Here is a 16002-nt window from a genome sequence, read left to right as displayed (position 1 = left end):
TTGAAATTATTTAACTGTTTATTGAATATGCTTAGACATTTATCGTATGTTACATTATGAAAAACTTACATTATTTAACTGTTCAACTGATTACTCGTGCATGTATGACTCGTTGTTAGAACGGCGTTCATCCTGCTGAGTAACATTCCCCTGTTACTCACCCTATCCTTCCCCTTTCAGATTATTCAACTTTTGAAGAACTGTTCTTTGAGGAGTCTTTTGAGGAGGTCCTTGAGGAGGATCAGATTGATGTCTTGCCGCCGCCATGTCTTTGAGGACTAGTAGAGGATCCTAGCGGTTTTTGGTTGTAGATAAGAAACATGTTAGTTTAGAAATTTTTGTAATCTAATGAATTATGAGATTAAAGATCTTGACTTATATCAGTGTTTGTCGATTTTTTCTGCTTACTCTAGACTCTCGTATAGATGTTAGTTAAATGTTTTTTCCGCTGCGTATATTTTCTTTTCATAAGTATTATTATTTATGAATGTTCTGTCAGATTGTGTGATTGATTACCTCACACTTCGAGATTCTAACCGATGAATCATAGGGATTCGTGTTGGGATTTCGGGGCGTGACATATCTAGTGTCTTGTTGGTGGTTGTGATATGTTGTGGTTGGTTTGTTTGGGCTTCATGATCAGTTTTGGGAGTTTTACAGATATATTTTCTGTGTTTGGTGGTGTTTAGGTTGTTTCTTGACTCTTTTTGGGATTTTTGATTTTCTTAAAAATTGCAGTTTGGGTTTGTAATCTACCATTGCCGCCCTCTCATAGTTATTTTCTACACTTATTGTTACTATTTTAACAGTGTTTTTGCTCTTTGATGTGTTACGGTATTTTTTTTTTGTCAAATCTCTTCGCTCTTTGACTTTTAGCGGAGGTATTTTTTTTTCTACAGGGTTTTTGCGCAGTTTTTTGTGGATTATTAGTGCTGGTGGTTCTTGATTGTTGGGTAGTTTCTCGACTTGCCTTTTAGTACACATAGAGGGCTGCTCCCATAGATGCCCAAGTTCCCATGGGTGGTAATCGTAGTGGCCGTAGTGGCACACATAATGGTGGGGGTGGTGGCTTTAGCCATGGTAATGATAAACCCAGATGAAAGTGAAACTATTGTGGAAAGATTGGGCATACAGAGGATTACTATTGGGAAAATTTGAAGTCCTGGTTATGCCCACCAAGTATCTATTGATATGTCTTCAGTCTCCATTCCTCAACCCTCTGCTCCCAAGACCATGGTTACCGATTCTGCATCTCAAGACAACATTAACGCTTAGCTCAATCAAATCCTCCAGAAGTTGTTAGGTCTACCCTCTCCTTCATTTGCTCCAACCGCAACCATGGCCAATACAGGTAAATCTGCTTGTCTAACTGCTTAATCCCCTTTATCTTGGGTTATTGATTTTGGAGCTAGTTCTCACATGTATGGTATTTCAATCTTTTCTAATTTTCGTTCCTCTAAATTTCATATTGTCTTAGTTGATAGTTCTTCTCGACTAGTGCTTGAAATTGGTCATTCCACCAATTTCATGACACCAACTTCTAGCTTATTTGTTCCTTAGTTTTCATTTAATCTTGTTTTTTGTGAGTCAGCTAACAAAATCACTGCATTGTTCTGTAATATTTTCTCTTACCTCCTATGTTTTTCAGGACCTCAGGATAAAGAAGGTGATTGGTTCCAGGCATGAGCATAATGGAGTGTATTTTCTAGACCATGATCAATTAATTCCTACTTTGAGTTTTGTAGTCTCTCCTTTACAGTGGTAGTATCGCTTGGGTCACTCGTCATTGCATAAATTATGTCAAGTTGTTCCCATGTTGAGTTTTATTTTAGTTTTGGAATGTGAGGCTTGTCAGTTAGGCAAACATCACCGTAGTAGTTTCTCCCTAGTTTAGAGAGTCGTCAGTTGAGTCCTTTTGATGTAGTCCATTCATACATTTGGGGTCTTAAAAAGATAAAGAGTACTTTTGATTTTTCTTATTTAGTCATTTTTGTGGACGATTATTCTCGAGGGACTTGGATATTTTTAATGAAGGATCGTTCTAAACTACCCAAAATCTTTTTAACATTTTATAATGAAATATTTGTTCAATTTGAATGACATGTTAAAATTTTCCATTTTGACAATGCCCTTGAGTATGCCCAAAACTGTATGTCTAATTTTTGTGGAGACCATGGTATTATCCATCAGACTATTTGCCCACACTTCCCAATAGAATGGTATTGCTGAGCGTAAGCTTCATCTTTTTTGGGATGTCACTCGTACCTTATTGTTTTATATGTATGTTCCTAAACCTTATTGGGTAGATACAGTTCTTACTGCTTGTTACCTTATTAATCGGGTTCCCACACCTGTCTTGGGTGGCTAGACTCTTATTTCCTAGTTTCATCCTAATGTCAAGCCCTTCCCTATTGTTCCACGTGTCTTTGGGTGTATTCCTTCATCTACATTCTTGGGTACTTTAGAATTCAAAAGAGTTATCGTTGTTATGATCCTGTAGGACGTCGGTATTATACTAGTGTTGATGTTACTTTTTTTGAGTCCACTCCCTTCTTCTCTACTTTAGGTTGTCAATTTGATTTTGATTGCGTCTCTTTACCCGAGGGTGTTAGTTTTGCTTACAGTTCCTCTTTCAATGTCATCTTCACATTTGCAGGTTTATCAGCGTTCTCAACATTGCCCAATTGTATCATATAGTCCAATCGCAACCACACCATCACCTGACTCTACTGAAGACCTTCCGACCCTATCACTTGACTCTCCTGAGGACCTCCCACCTCCTCGCACAACTCCCTTGTCATCCTATTGCATTGCGGAAAGATATTCGTTCTAGCACAAAGCATCCTGTATCAAATTTTGTATTTTTTCCATCGCCTTTCATATATGTTTCCTTTGCATTTTTGTTGTCCACTGTTTCCGTCTCTAGTTTTTATTGTCAAGCTCTGACTTCTTCTAGAAAGAAACTTACTATGAATGACGAGATGCATACACTTTATTTGAATCAGACATGGGAATTTACTCTTCCTCCTTCTAGGAAAATCACTATTGATTGTCATTAGGTGTATACAGTGAAGTATCAACCGGATGGATCTATTGATCGACTTAAGGCTCGATAGTTGGTTAGAGGGTACATTCAGACTTATGGTGTGGATTATTGTGAGACTTTTTCACTTGTTGCTTGACGAAATTCTGTTAAAATTCTTCTATCGGTCACAATAATTTCTAATTGGCCATTATACCAACTCGATATCAAAAAATGCATTTCTTCATGATGATTTACAAGAGGAAGTATATGGATCATCCCCTAGGTTATGTTGTTGAAGGGAAAAAACGTGTGATGTGTAGGTTGAAGAAATCGTTGTATGGCCTGAAACAGTCTTAGCATGTTTAGTTTGATAAATTTAGTTTTGTGCTGATTTGATATTGGTTTCAATGTTCTACTTATCATTTTGTATTTTCTCGTCATTTTACCCTGTGTATCTATGTGGATGATATCATTGTCATTGGCAGTGACTCTATGAGTATTGCTCAGTTGAAGACTCATTTGGGTACTCAATTGTACGCAAAAGACTTAAGGGCCTTCTTTGTTATTTCCTTGGGATTGTGATTGCACATTCCAAGGAAGGTCTTACTTTGTGTCAATGCAAGTACGTGTTGGACTCATTTATCTGAGATGGGTACTCTGGGATCTCGTCTTGGTTATACTTCCATGGATCCTTCTGTTAAGCTTAATGCTGAACATGGAGAAATTTTTTAGGATGCTGGGAGGTACAGATGGTTGATTGGCAAACTTATTTATCTTATAGTTACTCGTCTTGACATTACTTATGCTGTGGGAGTGGTCAATTAGTTTATGCATACCCCTTGATGGTTTCATAGGAAAGTTGTCAGTCGTATTCTCCACTATCTAAAGGGTGCTCCTAGAAAGGGTCTCTTGTACCGTCCTTCCTTTTCATTGACTATTTCTGGATATTTTGATGCTGATTGGACTGGGAGTCATTCTGATCGCCAGTCCACCTCTGATTATTGCACATTTGTTGGTGGGTAGTAAGAAGCAAAATGTGGTTGACTATTTCTGGATACTCTAATGCTAACTGGGTTGAGAGTTGTTTTGATCGCCGGTCCATCTCTAGTTATTGCACATTTGTTGGTGGAAATCTTGTTACTTGCGTAGTAAGAAGAAAAATGTGGTGGTCCGCTCTAGTATTGAAGCTGAGTATCGTGCAATGGCCTACACTGCTTTTGAGATATTGTGAGTTCATTCTCTTCTTCGCGACCTGGGTGCTGATGCTCCATTACCTATACAGATGTATTGTAACAACCAAGCGGTCATCTTTATCACTAGCAACCTTGTATTTCATGAGCGCAAAAAGCATATCGAAGTTGATTGTCACTTTGTTTGGGTTTTACTCATGCCGAAACAAATTATCAAACCCTATGTGAAGTCTAGTGATAAGTTGGCAGATTTTTTTTACTAAGCCTTTATCTCATGTACTTTTTTCTTCTTTTTTGTTCCAAGTTAGGCATCTATGATGTGTATGCTCCAGCTTGAGGGGGAGTGTTAGAGTTTTTTTTTTTTAATCGTGGGCTCACGTCTTTACTTAAGTTTAAGCGGACCTCACATGCTTTTATAATATGAGGGGCCGAACTAATTTAAGTTCAACCCTCTCTCTCCTCCCCTCCTCTCCTTGTTTCTTATCTCCTTTTTCTCTTGTGGGTTGATTCTTGCTCCCTAACTTTTTTCCTTCCAATTATCTTTCTATATGTGTAAGTCCTTCTAGGTTAACACTAGCTTGACTGGTGTCCTCCACCTTGAACCTTTCACTCAAAACCTTTGCAACCATTCTGAATTTTTAAAACCTGAAAAGGCAAACCATGTGATCCTCTCAAAGGTCTTACCAAGCTTCGATAGACACCATATCAAAACCTCACTTTGATTTCTTGTTCACCTGGCCTTTGATACCAGTTTTGGAAACCCATCACAACACAACAAAATAACACCAAGACTCCAAAATAAAATAATAGTAGAGAAATTGAGAAAATAGTGAAAAGACTAACCACAAGGTCTCATCCATGAGCTCTGGCAATCAAGAACTTCCACTATGCAAATTGAGCAAAATACAAGACATAGAAACCGTCCTAATCCTTTAAAACCCCTTCACTCAACTAAAGAGCATTAATGATTCCCAATGGAATCTCTCTCCTGTAGGTAGTTTTACAATATCTTGGAGTACTCGGGTTCCCTCTTGTCCCAACCCCTTTATTTATAGAGTGAAACTGAAAACTGGTCCCTAAGAAACAAGGAAAACCTTTGCAACTTTGATTTCAAGAAAATCCAGGTATAATCCATTGTCCACCGGCCAATCGGCCAACAAAATTCTTTTCTTAATTGGATTTGAGAATTAGAGCAAACTCCAATGTGAACAATGTAAGTATTATGTTAAATGCCAATAGAAAGAATGACAAAAGAAAAATAAGGTTTTTTCTACTTGTCAAAATATGCAGGATAAAGTGTCAGAGACATGTATGACAGAATTTTTTTGGGACAAGCTGATAAGGATTTGATGATGGTGACATTGGCATATTCAACTTGTGGACATAAATTACAACTAATTTGTAGCTATAAACTTATAGTGTTTTGCTTGATAATAGAATCAGTTATATGATAGTTGTGATATAATTATGAGCTTTTTTAACATTGAGTGCTCCTGGTATCATGTTGACCTATTTACACCATTGTCTATTTATTGTTGTTAAAGATGGTCACTTCTTAGTACATGATCTTATAAGATTTGCGCTGTAAAGTACAAAATGCAGGAACTATAATATAAGTCTTCCAGTTAGGTACACATTACCACCCTATCGAGAGTCTAGGTATAGCACCTATTCGCATAGATTATGATCGAAGTTACCATAATAAGAAACTACGATTGGAAAAACATATCCATGTATTTATGTTGTTTATTATTGTTCATTAGGTTAATGTTTTATTTGATATTCAAATCCTAGATCCATTTTCTTGTTCAGCTTGATATGGAGAAAATCTCCAACACTTTTGACTAAAGCATTATAACTTTTTAAGCTTCTATGATCACAATATATTTACCAAGGTCAATGCTTTAAAGTTTTCCTTCTCCTCTGATTGATTTCTTTATAAAGTGTGATTCCTTCTAATTGTCTTTAGGGCACTCATTGCTACTCTTTCTGTTGTTTTGGAGTTTTGTAGTTGTTCAACAATTGGTGCTATTATTATGACACCACTCCTTACTAAACTTCTTGCTGGTCAACTTGTTCCAGTCGATGCAGCAGTAAGTACATCTGATACATAATATTTCATTTATAAATGAATTGTCTTTGATTTTTGTCTCACATGAAACTAAAAAATTGAAGAACCTAAATACTTGTTTACTAGGCTCTAAGGTTTTGGTTCTTCCTTTATAACTGAAGTTGTGGGTTCAAAACTTATCTAGAGCATTTTTATGTGGTTAAGTCCAACTTACCATTAGAAAAGAGAGCTTCTATTGCCCCACCAACTTTTGCTAATGCCACCCCAAGATGTGTGCTAATTCTTTGGTGATTAATTGGGGTGTCATTAGCAAAAGTTGGCTTGGCAATAGAATCTCTCCTAGAAAACCACTCTTAAGGGCAAACTACCAAAGCACTCTGATCCCAGCCTACCACCCACTGACTAAAACTAAGCATTGTTATCTCTGCAGGGTCTTTCTATCAGCACTTTTCAGGTTGTTTTGGTGCCAACTGTTGTTGGAGGTAAGTTGAAGTTGTTTTAGACTATTAGTAGAATTATGCTTGAAGTTCTTGAGAAAATCAGCATTCATCTAAAACACATCATTGCTTATCATAAAGAGTACTGAAATGGGTATATGTAAAAATATTAACTTTTTGTTTATTTTCCAGTTTTGGCAAACGAGTATTTCCCCAAGTTCACCGAGAAAATAATCACAGTCACGCCATTAATTGGTATTATCTTGACTACCCTACTTTGTGCGAGCCCGGTAAGTTCACGAAGTTGAGAATGAAGTAATTTATAGTTTAAATTATTTTGTACTTATGATGCTAATCCAATTTATTATTTGGTACAGTAGCTCATACAATATTAAATACCTAACGCTGGCTTGTAAATATCTGAAGATTGGTCAAGTTTCAGATGTCTTAAAGACTCAAGGGTTGCAACTAATAGGTCCAGTTGCTCTCCTTCATGCTGCTGCATTTTCTCTTGGTTATTGGATCTCAAAATTATCGTTCAGTGAATCCACTTCTCGTACTATTTCCATAGAATGTGGAATGCAGGTATTTTATTTGTCTTTTCTCTGAATAAACATCGAAATTCCATTCTTAATCAGGATCAAATGAATCTTACTTCAATTTTATGTTATATCTAGTTCACAAATTCATGGTATCTTTACACAACAATATTTTGTGTGAACCATATAGTTATTTCTTTGCAGTATTTATGTTCTATTATTTGAAGGCTGCTATTGGCACCCCAACTTTTACTTATTACACCCAATTTGTTAAATTATTTATCACCGCCCAATTAAAGATTAAAACACTCTTTAAACATTACAAAGGTTTGGCTCAAATTATAATCTCAACATTACAAAATATTATGACACTCGTTCAAACAATTTCAGTAGTTGTTTACAATTATGATTGGGTTCATATAAAATCCTAAACCCAAAACAAAAAATAAAAATCTAGCCAACAAGAAAAACCAGAGAGCTTTTATTGGCACCCAACTTTTACTTATTCTCAACCATTCACTTATTTTCTTAATTTTTAATTGGGGTGTAATAAGTAAAAGTTGGGGTGCCAATAGCACCTATTTATCCTTTTCGGGATAACCTAGGAATTCAAGGTGGTTCACCATTATTTCCTGCACAGAGAATACTATAGGAGAAGGGTGTAGATAGATATGTGTGAACAAAGATTAAAATCTCAATATCATAACTTAATTGACTATGAACCTAGGGCCGGCTAGATACAAGTTGAGGCCTAAGGCAAAACCTCAAACAAGGCCTTTTTTTATTATTTAGTATATTAATATAAATAATACCAATTAGTAATAAAAAAAAACTATTGAAAATTTATTTTTCTAATTTTTGAGATATAAAAGTACAAATTAAGCTTTTATATTCAAGTATGGCTAATATATCATTTTTAATAGATAATGTCTAATATTATTTAATTGTTTTAATATTCAAAAGTATAATAATAAATAATAAATATATTTTCAAAATTCAAAAAAATTCTACAAATTTTTTCCATATTTTCTTATGAATGAAATAATGGGTATTTTCTATTTTGTTAAAATCATTATTTTATTTTCATAGATACGAGATTTCATTAAAAATTCTTTATCACCTACTATCTTATAAAAAAACCCCAATCAGAGTATGTCTTATAAATAGTATTACCACACATTTGAATCTAGGGATTACGCAAAACGATGATGAAAAAATAAATATAAAAAATAATTTAAATATTAAATTTACATCTATAAGAATGCCTTATTTTTGCCTTAATGATCTGGATAAAATGCAATATCTAAATAGCTCTTTTAATTGTTTATGAAAAGGGATATAAGAGAAAGTGAAGTTTGTATTTGAGATTTGAGAGATGAGGGTGAGAACTTGAGAGAGGAGATAATGTAAAACCAGAAGAAATTATATTCAATTTTTGAACTTCTAATGTAGAAGGGGCTTCAGGATATATATATTTTAAATCTTAAAAGTGGATCTAGACTTTTTAAAATTTTGGAAACTAACACAACTTTTTTTGGGAGACCTCCAACTTGGATAGTATTTGAGTCATTTTTTATTTTATTTTTTAACCTAAAAGGGACATTCAATTTTTTTTTTAAAATCTTGGATGTTTCAATGTGTGGTGGGAGTGGATGAGTACTTAAAAGAGTTTGTGGTTTTTTGGAACTGGCATTTTGAGAATCCATAGGAGATCTAATCATATATAACCCTAATTCCAAGATTCGAAGACGGTAAAAAGAAAATTGCTTTTTTGGAAGAAATTTCCATCCTATAGAATAAGAATGATGTCTTTGTGGCTGATTTTGATTTCACTTTAAAACACATAGGACTCTTAACCAAAATATTTAAAGTAGCAAGCAGTTTGATTTATTTAGTCTTCAATTAAAACAAGCCATGTTGACACCATATGTTGCTTTAGAATAGGACACCCTATAGACTGCAACATAGAAGTTAGAATGTAGAGGGTTTATTTAAACAAATTTTTTTTTTAGGGAATCTCAGCAATACAGTTTATTAAGAGAAAATTAGGGGGAAATTTTTTTGGGGCCTTTTATCATCGTGGGGCCTTAGTGGCCTTATGCTTGAGCTAGCCTTGGGTGACTTGGATCATTCCTTACATATTGAGAATTTTTGGTACTCGATTTTTCTCACAGGGACATGATTTACAGTTTTGACTCTGTGGTACCTTATGTAGTATCCATTCTGATATTTTACACCACTAATTCCTCAACCTTTTTCTTTTTTGCTTGGACGACTATGGTAACTTAGATGACAAACTCACATTTAGTAAGTAAAGAATTCACTCTTAAGGTAGTGTATATGTGGGCCCATTCTGTAATACACGCACACTAGGACTCTTTTGGGAGTTAGAGTCCTAGTGAGATTGAGTCCCTATTTGATTAGGAGATTGCAATCTACAAAGCTATTGTTCTAATGAATAGGAGTAGAGACTCGTATGTGATACACACCCCAAAACAAAATCAGAAAAAAAATCTCTCTATTTTTCTCTTCTTTAATTTCTATGAGTTTTTGGGTTTCTATCAAGGACCCTAAGGGTTTAAGGCATGGAAGCATCGTGACTACTCTAGTAGTGTCGATGTGACATGTATTTTGGCATTCCCATCTTCAGTGAGTGACAAACGTGACACGACTCTAGGTTTTCGATCTCCAATGCATTTAATAGGTACGCTCCTAAAATCCTTACATTGGTATCGCCTCAAATGTTGTCGAGATGAGATTCATAGGAATCGAACATGATTCGTAAACTAACAAAATCATATAGCCTGAGGAAGTCGGATGTGAACTTTAATCAAGTGTTTTGGTAAATAATTCGATTGAGAAGTTCAGGTTAGGTGCTTACAGTGCGACTAGACTCAGATCCATATGGTGTTGAGGCTGACGAACTCTTGAGGAGCTCCATTATAACATATAGGTCATAGTACATGTGCTATTTATTTCGACTTTTTTTTTTTATTTACTTGAGTAAGTGAATGATTCCTTGTTTCCTTACGTATATTGAATAAGTAGGTAATCATTGTGCCCTTAGTAACTAATAACTATGTTGTGAAGTAGAGGTCAATGATTATTAATTCTAGCATGTTACCTATGACTAGGATCAATAAGGTCTAATGGAACATGACTGAGAAAGTAACTTAACCAAAATTAAGAAACGTGAGGACTAGAGGAAGATTATTTAGCATCACATTCTGATGATAAATTATCCACAATGACTGGAGCTTGTGTCGGTACATATATTTCTATTTTCAAAAAGCTTTTCTATACTATTGTATATTCAACCACATGTATAGATTTACAAATTATTTTGTTTTGAAAAGAAGCTTGTGTATTGTGTACAGGGTTGAGCATTATTCTGAGCTTAGTCTCATGAGGGGTTTGGAAAATGCTCAGTCCAATGTGGTCAAATAAGTTTGGGGCATGTGTAAATTATAAGAGATGAGATGTGTTTTGTCAGGTATATAGAAACTTGGCATAATACTTTCTTGAAGACAAACTCCCATTGGTCGCACACTTTAATCCTTTGTATGAAGAGAATACTTGCATAGCTTGAGATTATTATTGAGCCCCACTATGGACGAGTCAAAGATGTTGGTTATTTTGGGTGTCCATGTGGGCCCATTCTGTAATACACGCACACTAGGACTCCTTTGGGAGTCATAGTGAGATTTAATCCCTATTTGATTAGGAGACTGCGATCTACAAATCTATTATTCCTATAAATAGGAGAAGAGACTCGCACGTGATACACAGCCCAAAATGAAATCAGAAAAAAAATCTCTCTATTTTTCTCCTCTCGAAGCTCTATAAGTTTTTGGGTTTCTATCAAGGACCCCAGAGGTTTAAGGCGTGGAAGCTTCGTGACTGCTCTAGTAGTGTTTACGTAACGGGTGTTTTGACTTTCCAATCTCTGGCGAACGACAAATTTGACACAACTCTAGGTTTCCGATCTCTGCTGCGTTTAACAGGCACGTTCCTAAAATCCTACGGTTTTAGCTATTGTTGCATTGATACTGATATGGTGTCAAGCCTTACGTAGGTATGTAGTAGTGTTGGATTCAACAAAGTGTGAAAAATAGGATCCATGGACTTGTGACTATGCTTTGAATAATTTAGAAAAAGTAATATGTTTCTATAATAAGAATATGAATGGTCGCTTATGTGATGGAACTCATCTTTTGATATGTTATGTCGATCACATAATATACTTATAGAAAAGAGAATACACACATCTAACGTTATATTTGTTACAGAGAAAATTACTATTTGAGAAGGATACGTTATGAAATCTATAATAAATGCAAATCAATATCCCACAATAAAGAAAAAATAATGGAAACATCACATTGGGGTCCATGAAGTGTCAGAATCCAACACTAGACTTCACTTACCCTTTTAAAACAATGGATGTGACTGTTACATATGTGTTTGCTTGGGTCCCATATGTTCATGAACTTTGGATTCAAAGTTTCAAAATGCTTGGTATTGTTGTTTATTCACTTGTTTCCACAGAGCTCTGCACTCGGGTTTTTACTTGCTCAGAAACACTTCACAAATCCCCTGGTTGCAGTCCCTTCGGCAGTCAGTGTTGTTTGCATGGTGGTATGACTTCCTAACTAATACGTCAAATCCACAATTCTTCTCTTTCCTAGTGTCCTTGTGCTAGTTTCTAAAGCTTGGAGTGTGATTAATTTTCCCTCTAAAAAAAATTAATGTTCCCTCTACTCTATCATCATCTTCTTTTTTTGAAGCTTGGTGGTAGTGCTCTTTCTGTGTTTTGGAGGAACAGACCAATTCCAGCCGACGATAAGGATGATTTCAAGGAATGAACTAAGCTTCAGGCTCTACCCCTGGAATCTTTCACTCCAAACCCAAACCTATTATTTGGATTTTGTTTGCTACTATAGAGATTTTTTTGGGACTGGTAAATTGGACATGAGCCCAAGACATTGGAGTTGTATTGCAATTCATTAACCAATTGAGCTGTATGGGTCCAAGCTCCTTTGTTAGTATAGATATTTCTAGTGCAACCTCTGCCCTTGTAATTGCTCTCGTAAGATGAAAAAAGTTTTTTGTAATGAGACTATCTAAATTTCAGGGAATAATAATGTGTTAGTTAAATGGATGATTGATTTTTTTTTTCCTTTGGATTATACATTATACGCCAATTTTCATGAAGAACAAAAATATTTGACAGCAAAGGGAAGCAAATGACTAAAAAGTATCAGGGACATCATATTGGACCCGTATAGGCCAAGGCCAACCCTTGTTTTCCCATAGGGATTGGGTTTGGAATGGGTCGGACTTAAAAAGTCTTTAACTTGAACGAATGTTAGACCCTCACTGTGCTGTTAATAAGGGTTTATTTATTTTTTGTGCCAAGCAAGGAGGACAACATTGTGTAAAACATTTGGGGGGTAATCTAACTGTGTACATTAAAAGTCAATAACATGATTATCATTGTTGCCAAGAATCATTAGTATTACTAACAGAATAGACTTTAGGGGCAGTCGTCCATTACTTACGATTTTCTGTAGAAATTATGTTTAATTAATTGCATACAATCAAATAACTCTCAGGCTTGGGAGCCAAATTTACCAGAGTTGATTGTTGTTACAATTACATGTAATATTTTTCACCCATTCTTGTCCATAGAACCTTTATCTATATAGTACATAAAATATCTAATCTTCATTGCATGGCCTCCCCACTTGTTGAAATTCATCACATTGCTTAGGGTAATCAGTGCCTCAATTGCTAGCTGTGTCACTCTACTGGAAACCTCAATTTCTTTCACGTGTAACGCTAGGGACCTATGTTACCTGAATCGTGGTTCCCTCACTTCAAATGTTCATGGTTTGCCACTTGAGAATAAACCCAATTCTAAATTTTGAAAAGAAAAATTTAGTCATTTTTCATCAGCCTATTGAAAAAGACCAAGGTCAAAGAGGCATGATATCAGTTTGAAATTTTAGGGGGTTATCTCAAATATTATAAAACATGTTGGGGGATAAAAAAATTGAAGTAAACTGCAGTTCCTTTGTTCTCCTGCATTTGACGAACCGAAAGCGAATCATACAGCTAACTCATTCGGATTCGATTCCTCACCAACGAATTGGGTAACCCTGCTTGGGACATCTCCCAACTCTTGTAATGAGCTCAGGCTATGGGTAATCTTTAGACTTATGGGATTCATTTGTGTATGATTTAGAATATACATTTAGCAATTCGTTCAAAATTTGGTCAAAATGGTTACACGAGAATCGTTCGGGAATAATTCATGTTCAACACTCTAGAATTTTTATTTTATTTTAAATTTTTGTGTATACATATTAAATTCTTTACACCCATATCTGCATATTTAGAGAACTCCCTAATATATTTAAGACATTATTTTTATATCTCATTTTTCAAAAGCATACCATTAGCGTCCATCTTTAATTTATCTTGTTGTAATTCAAGTTTTCTAACATTTATGTGGTCAATCTATTTTTTGTCTATACTTGTGCAATTATTGTCCACTTTCGTGTTCACATGTTGATGAACTATATGCTTTATGATTGACTTGAGATATGAATAAACATCTTAATTTTGAACATAAGCTAAAGAGCACAATTGAAATATATAAAGTTCTCCTAAAAATCAATGACACCTGATACTTCAATGCATGTTTCTCAAACGTTTAAGTCTTATTATAAAGAAATAACACTTGCACATCTCTACACATTTATCAAATATTTCTATTCTTATTCTAAAATAACATAGAACAAATTTAAACTAGGAACATAATTATTTTTTTTAAAGATTAATAGTATTAGTTTTTTTTGAAAATTATAAATTATATAAATAAAGAAACTGAGAAGAGGAGGCTGAGTTAGCCCCCAAATACAAGGCAAAAACAAAAAGAAGAAAAAAGAGAGAAAACAAATACACTCCCAATGGAGAAAAAGTACTACTCACAAATAGCTTCCCAATTAAACACAAAATCTTGGAAGCACAGTCCCTCAAAATCTTTACTCATCTTCGACCAAAGGAAAAGCAGTCCCAGAATCCTAAAATCACTGTGTGAGATGAACTCTCATTGTACTATTAATAGTACTATTAACACAAATCTTCATTAATGTGAACAAAAATAATTAATAATACTCTCTTTATTAACTAGTCACCATGACTCTTCTTCAAAAAAATGTAGGGAGAGAATAGAAAAGAGATAGAAGGAGTGAACAAAACTAACTTTTTCATCAATAATCTTGAAATTTGATAATGAACCATAGTTAGTTATTGTCTAATGATGAAGCCTCTAAGTGTAAAGAAAGAACAATGAACATATTGTCACGCTCTATTGAAATTAAATTTTTTTATATATGAAAACAAGGGTTAATGCGTGTTTTTACTCATTTACAGAAAGTTTTCTTGATTTTTATAATTTAAGAAAAATGAATCGTGAAAAATTCAAAAAAGATAAAAAAAAGCGTGAATTTTTTCAAGATGTTGAATTGGATGGAAATTTTATTCTTCTCTAGTATCATTAAAACAAAATTGGGCATAATTCGTGAATTAGTAATTATGTTGAGGATCATATGATTTTTAGACTCAAGATCAAGTATTTGTCTCAGGTGGGTTGACCTGCCTAGGTTTACCAATTTTAATTTTCTCTTATTCAAATCTAAGATTATACCTATGTCATTTCGAATCGTTTCAATATTATGGTTAGATCAGGTCTCTCTTATCGAGTTGTATTCTTATTTAAGATTCGACATGTTCGATTTAAATTTGATGTAATTTATTTCCATCACACTATTTTTTTTATTGGTAAATTTGTGTTTAATGAATTTAGTAACTTGGTGCTACCAAGATTTAAACCCAGGTCTCTGGTATCATCACCCAAAAACTTTACCAACTACGCTATCAGTACCTCCATAACACTAAAATTGTATATTAAAATAATAATTTAATTGAATAGTTTAAATTCTTTAAATTAAAGTAAAGTTTTAGTGAAATATTTGGTTTACATCTTGTGAGGATGGTCTTTTATAAATAGACAATCTATATAATAAAACACAACAGTGGATCCCACTCCAATTTTACAATTGCCTTTCAATAATACCCTTTTAATGTCACTTTCTTTCCTCTTTTATCCCTGAATCCTAAAAAAGATGACCTTGCCTTTTTTCTCCTTTCTCTATAATACTTCATCAATTTTATTAGTTTTCTTCTCCTCCCCTTTTCAATAATACCCTTCTAACTTTACTATCTTTTCTCTTTTACCTCTTTAACTTCAAATATTTTTTTATAATATTCCTCCAACTTTTATTATTTTTCACTTTTACACCCTTAACTCTATCGAGGATGCTTGTGTCGCACGAACAAATTTTAATATATATTCAATAAAGTAGTTAGGTTCGTCTCAAATTACAATTATGGGGGATAAACGTCCCCTCCGATACACTTTTAGAGTGGGATCCACATTAACCCACCCCATTCCTCTTAACTTCTTCATCTTTATTGTCTTTTCTCTCCTCCTCCCTCTTTTTCTATAATATTCTTTTAATTTTGCTATTTTTCATCTTTTATCTTTCTTTTTTTCAAATTTTTTTTTTACCCCCTATCGTCAAAGAGGATGCTGGTGTCGTACGCACAAATGAACTCTAGTATGTATTTTATAGAAAAATGCTACAAGTCTAAAACCAAACTTTTTGAAACC

General features: G+C 34.3%; 1 protein-coding gene across 2 annotated transcripts in view; it reads left to right on the top strand.

Moving 5' to 3' along the window:
- Positions 1-12441, top strand: part of BASS2 (Sodium Bile acid symporter family) — a 30213-nt gene extending 17772 nt beyond the window's left edge. For both annotated transcript variants that reach the window (XM_086418786.1, XM_086418785.1), the window contains 6 exons: positions 6227-6308; positions 6717-6768; positions 6916-7013; positions 7150-7308; positions 11811-11900; positions 12050-12441. In XM_086418786.1, the coding sequence (XP_086274912.1) occupies positions 6227-6308; positions 6717-6768; positions 6916-7013; positions 7150-7308; positions 11811-11900; positions 12050-12127 (559 nt within the window). In that variant the 3' untranslated portion in view covers positions 12128-12441. The remainder of the gene's footprint in view (positions 1-6226; positions 6309-6716; positions 6769-6915; positions 7014-7149; positions 7309-11810; positions 11901-12049) is intronic.
- Positions 12442-16002: the final 3561 nt, after the last annotated feature.

The sequence above is a fragment of the Akebia trifoliata genome, chromosome 12 (genome assembly GCF_017979445.1).
Source record: "Akebia trifoliata isolate Shusen 1 chromosome 12, ASM1797944v1, whole genome shotgun sequence".
NCBI classification, from domain to species: Eukaryota; Viridiplantae; Streptophyta; class Magnoliopsida; order Ranunculales; family Lardizabalaceae; genus Akebia; species Akebia trifoliata.
Note: the sequence above shows the minus strand (reverse complement) of the source record. Positions and strands in the feature narration are given on the sequence as shown.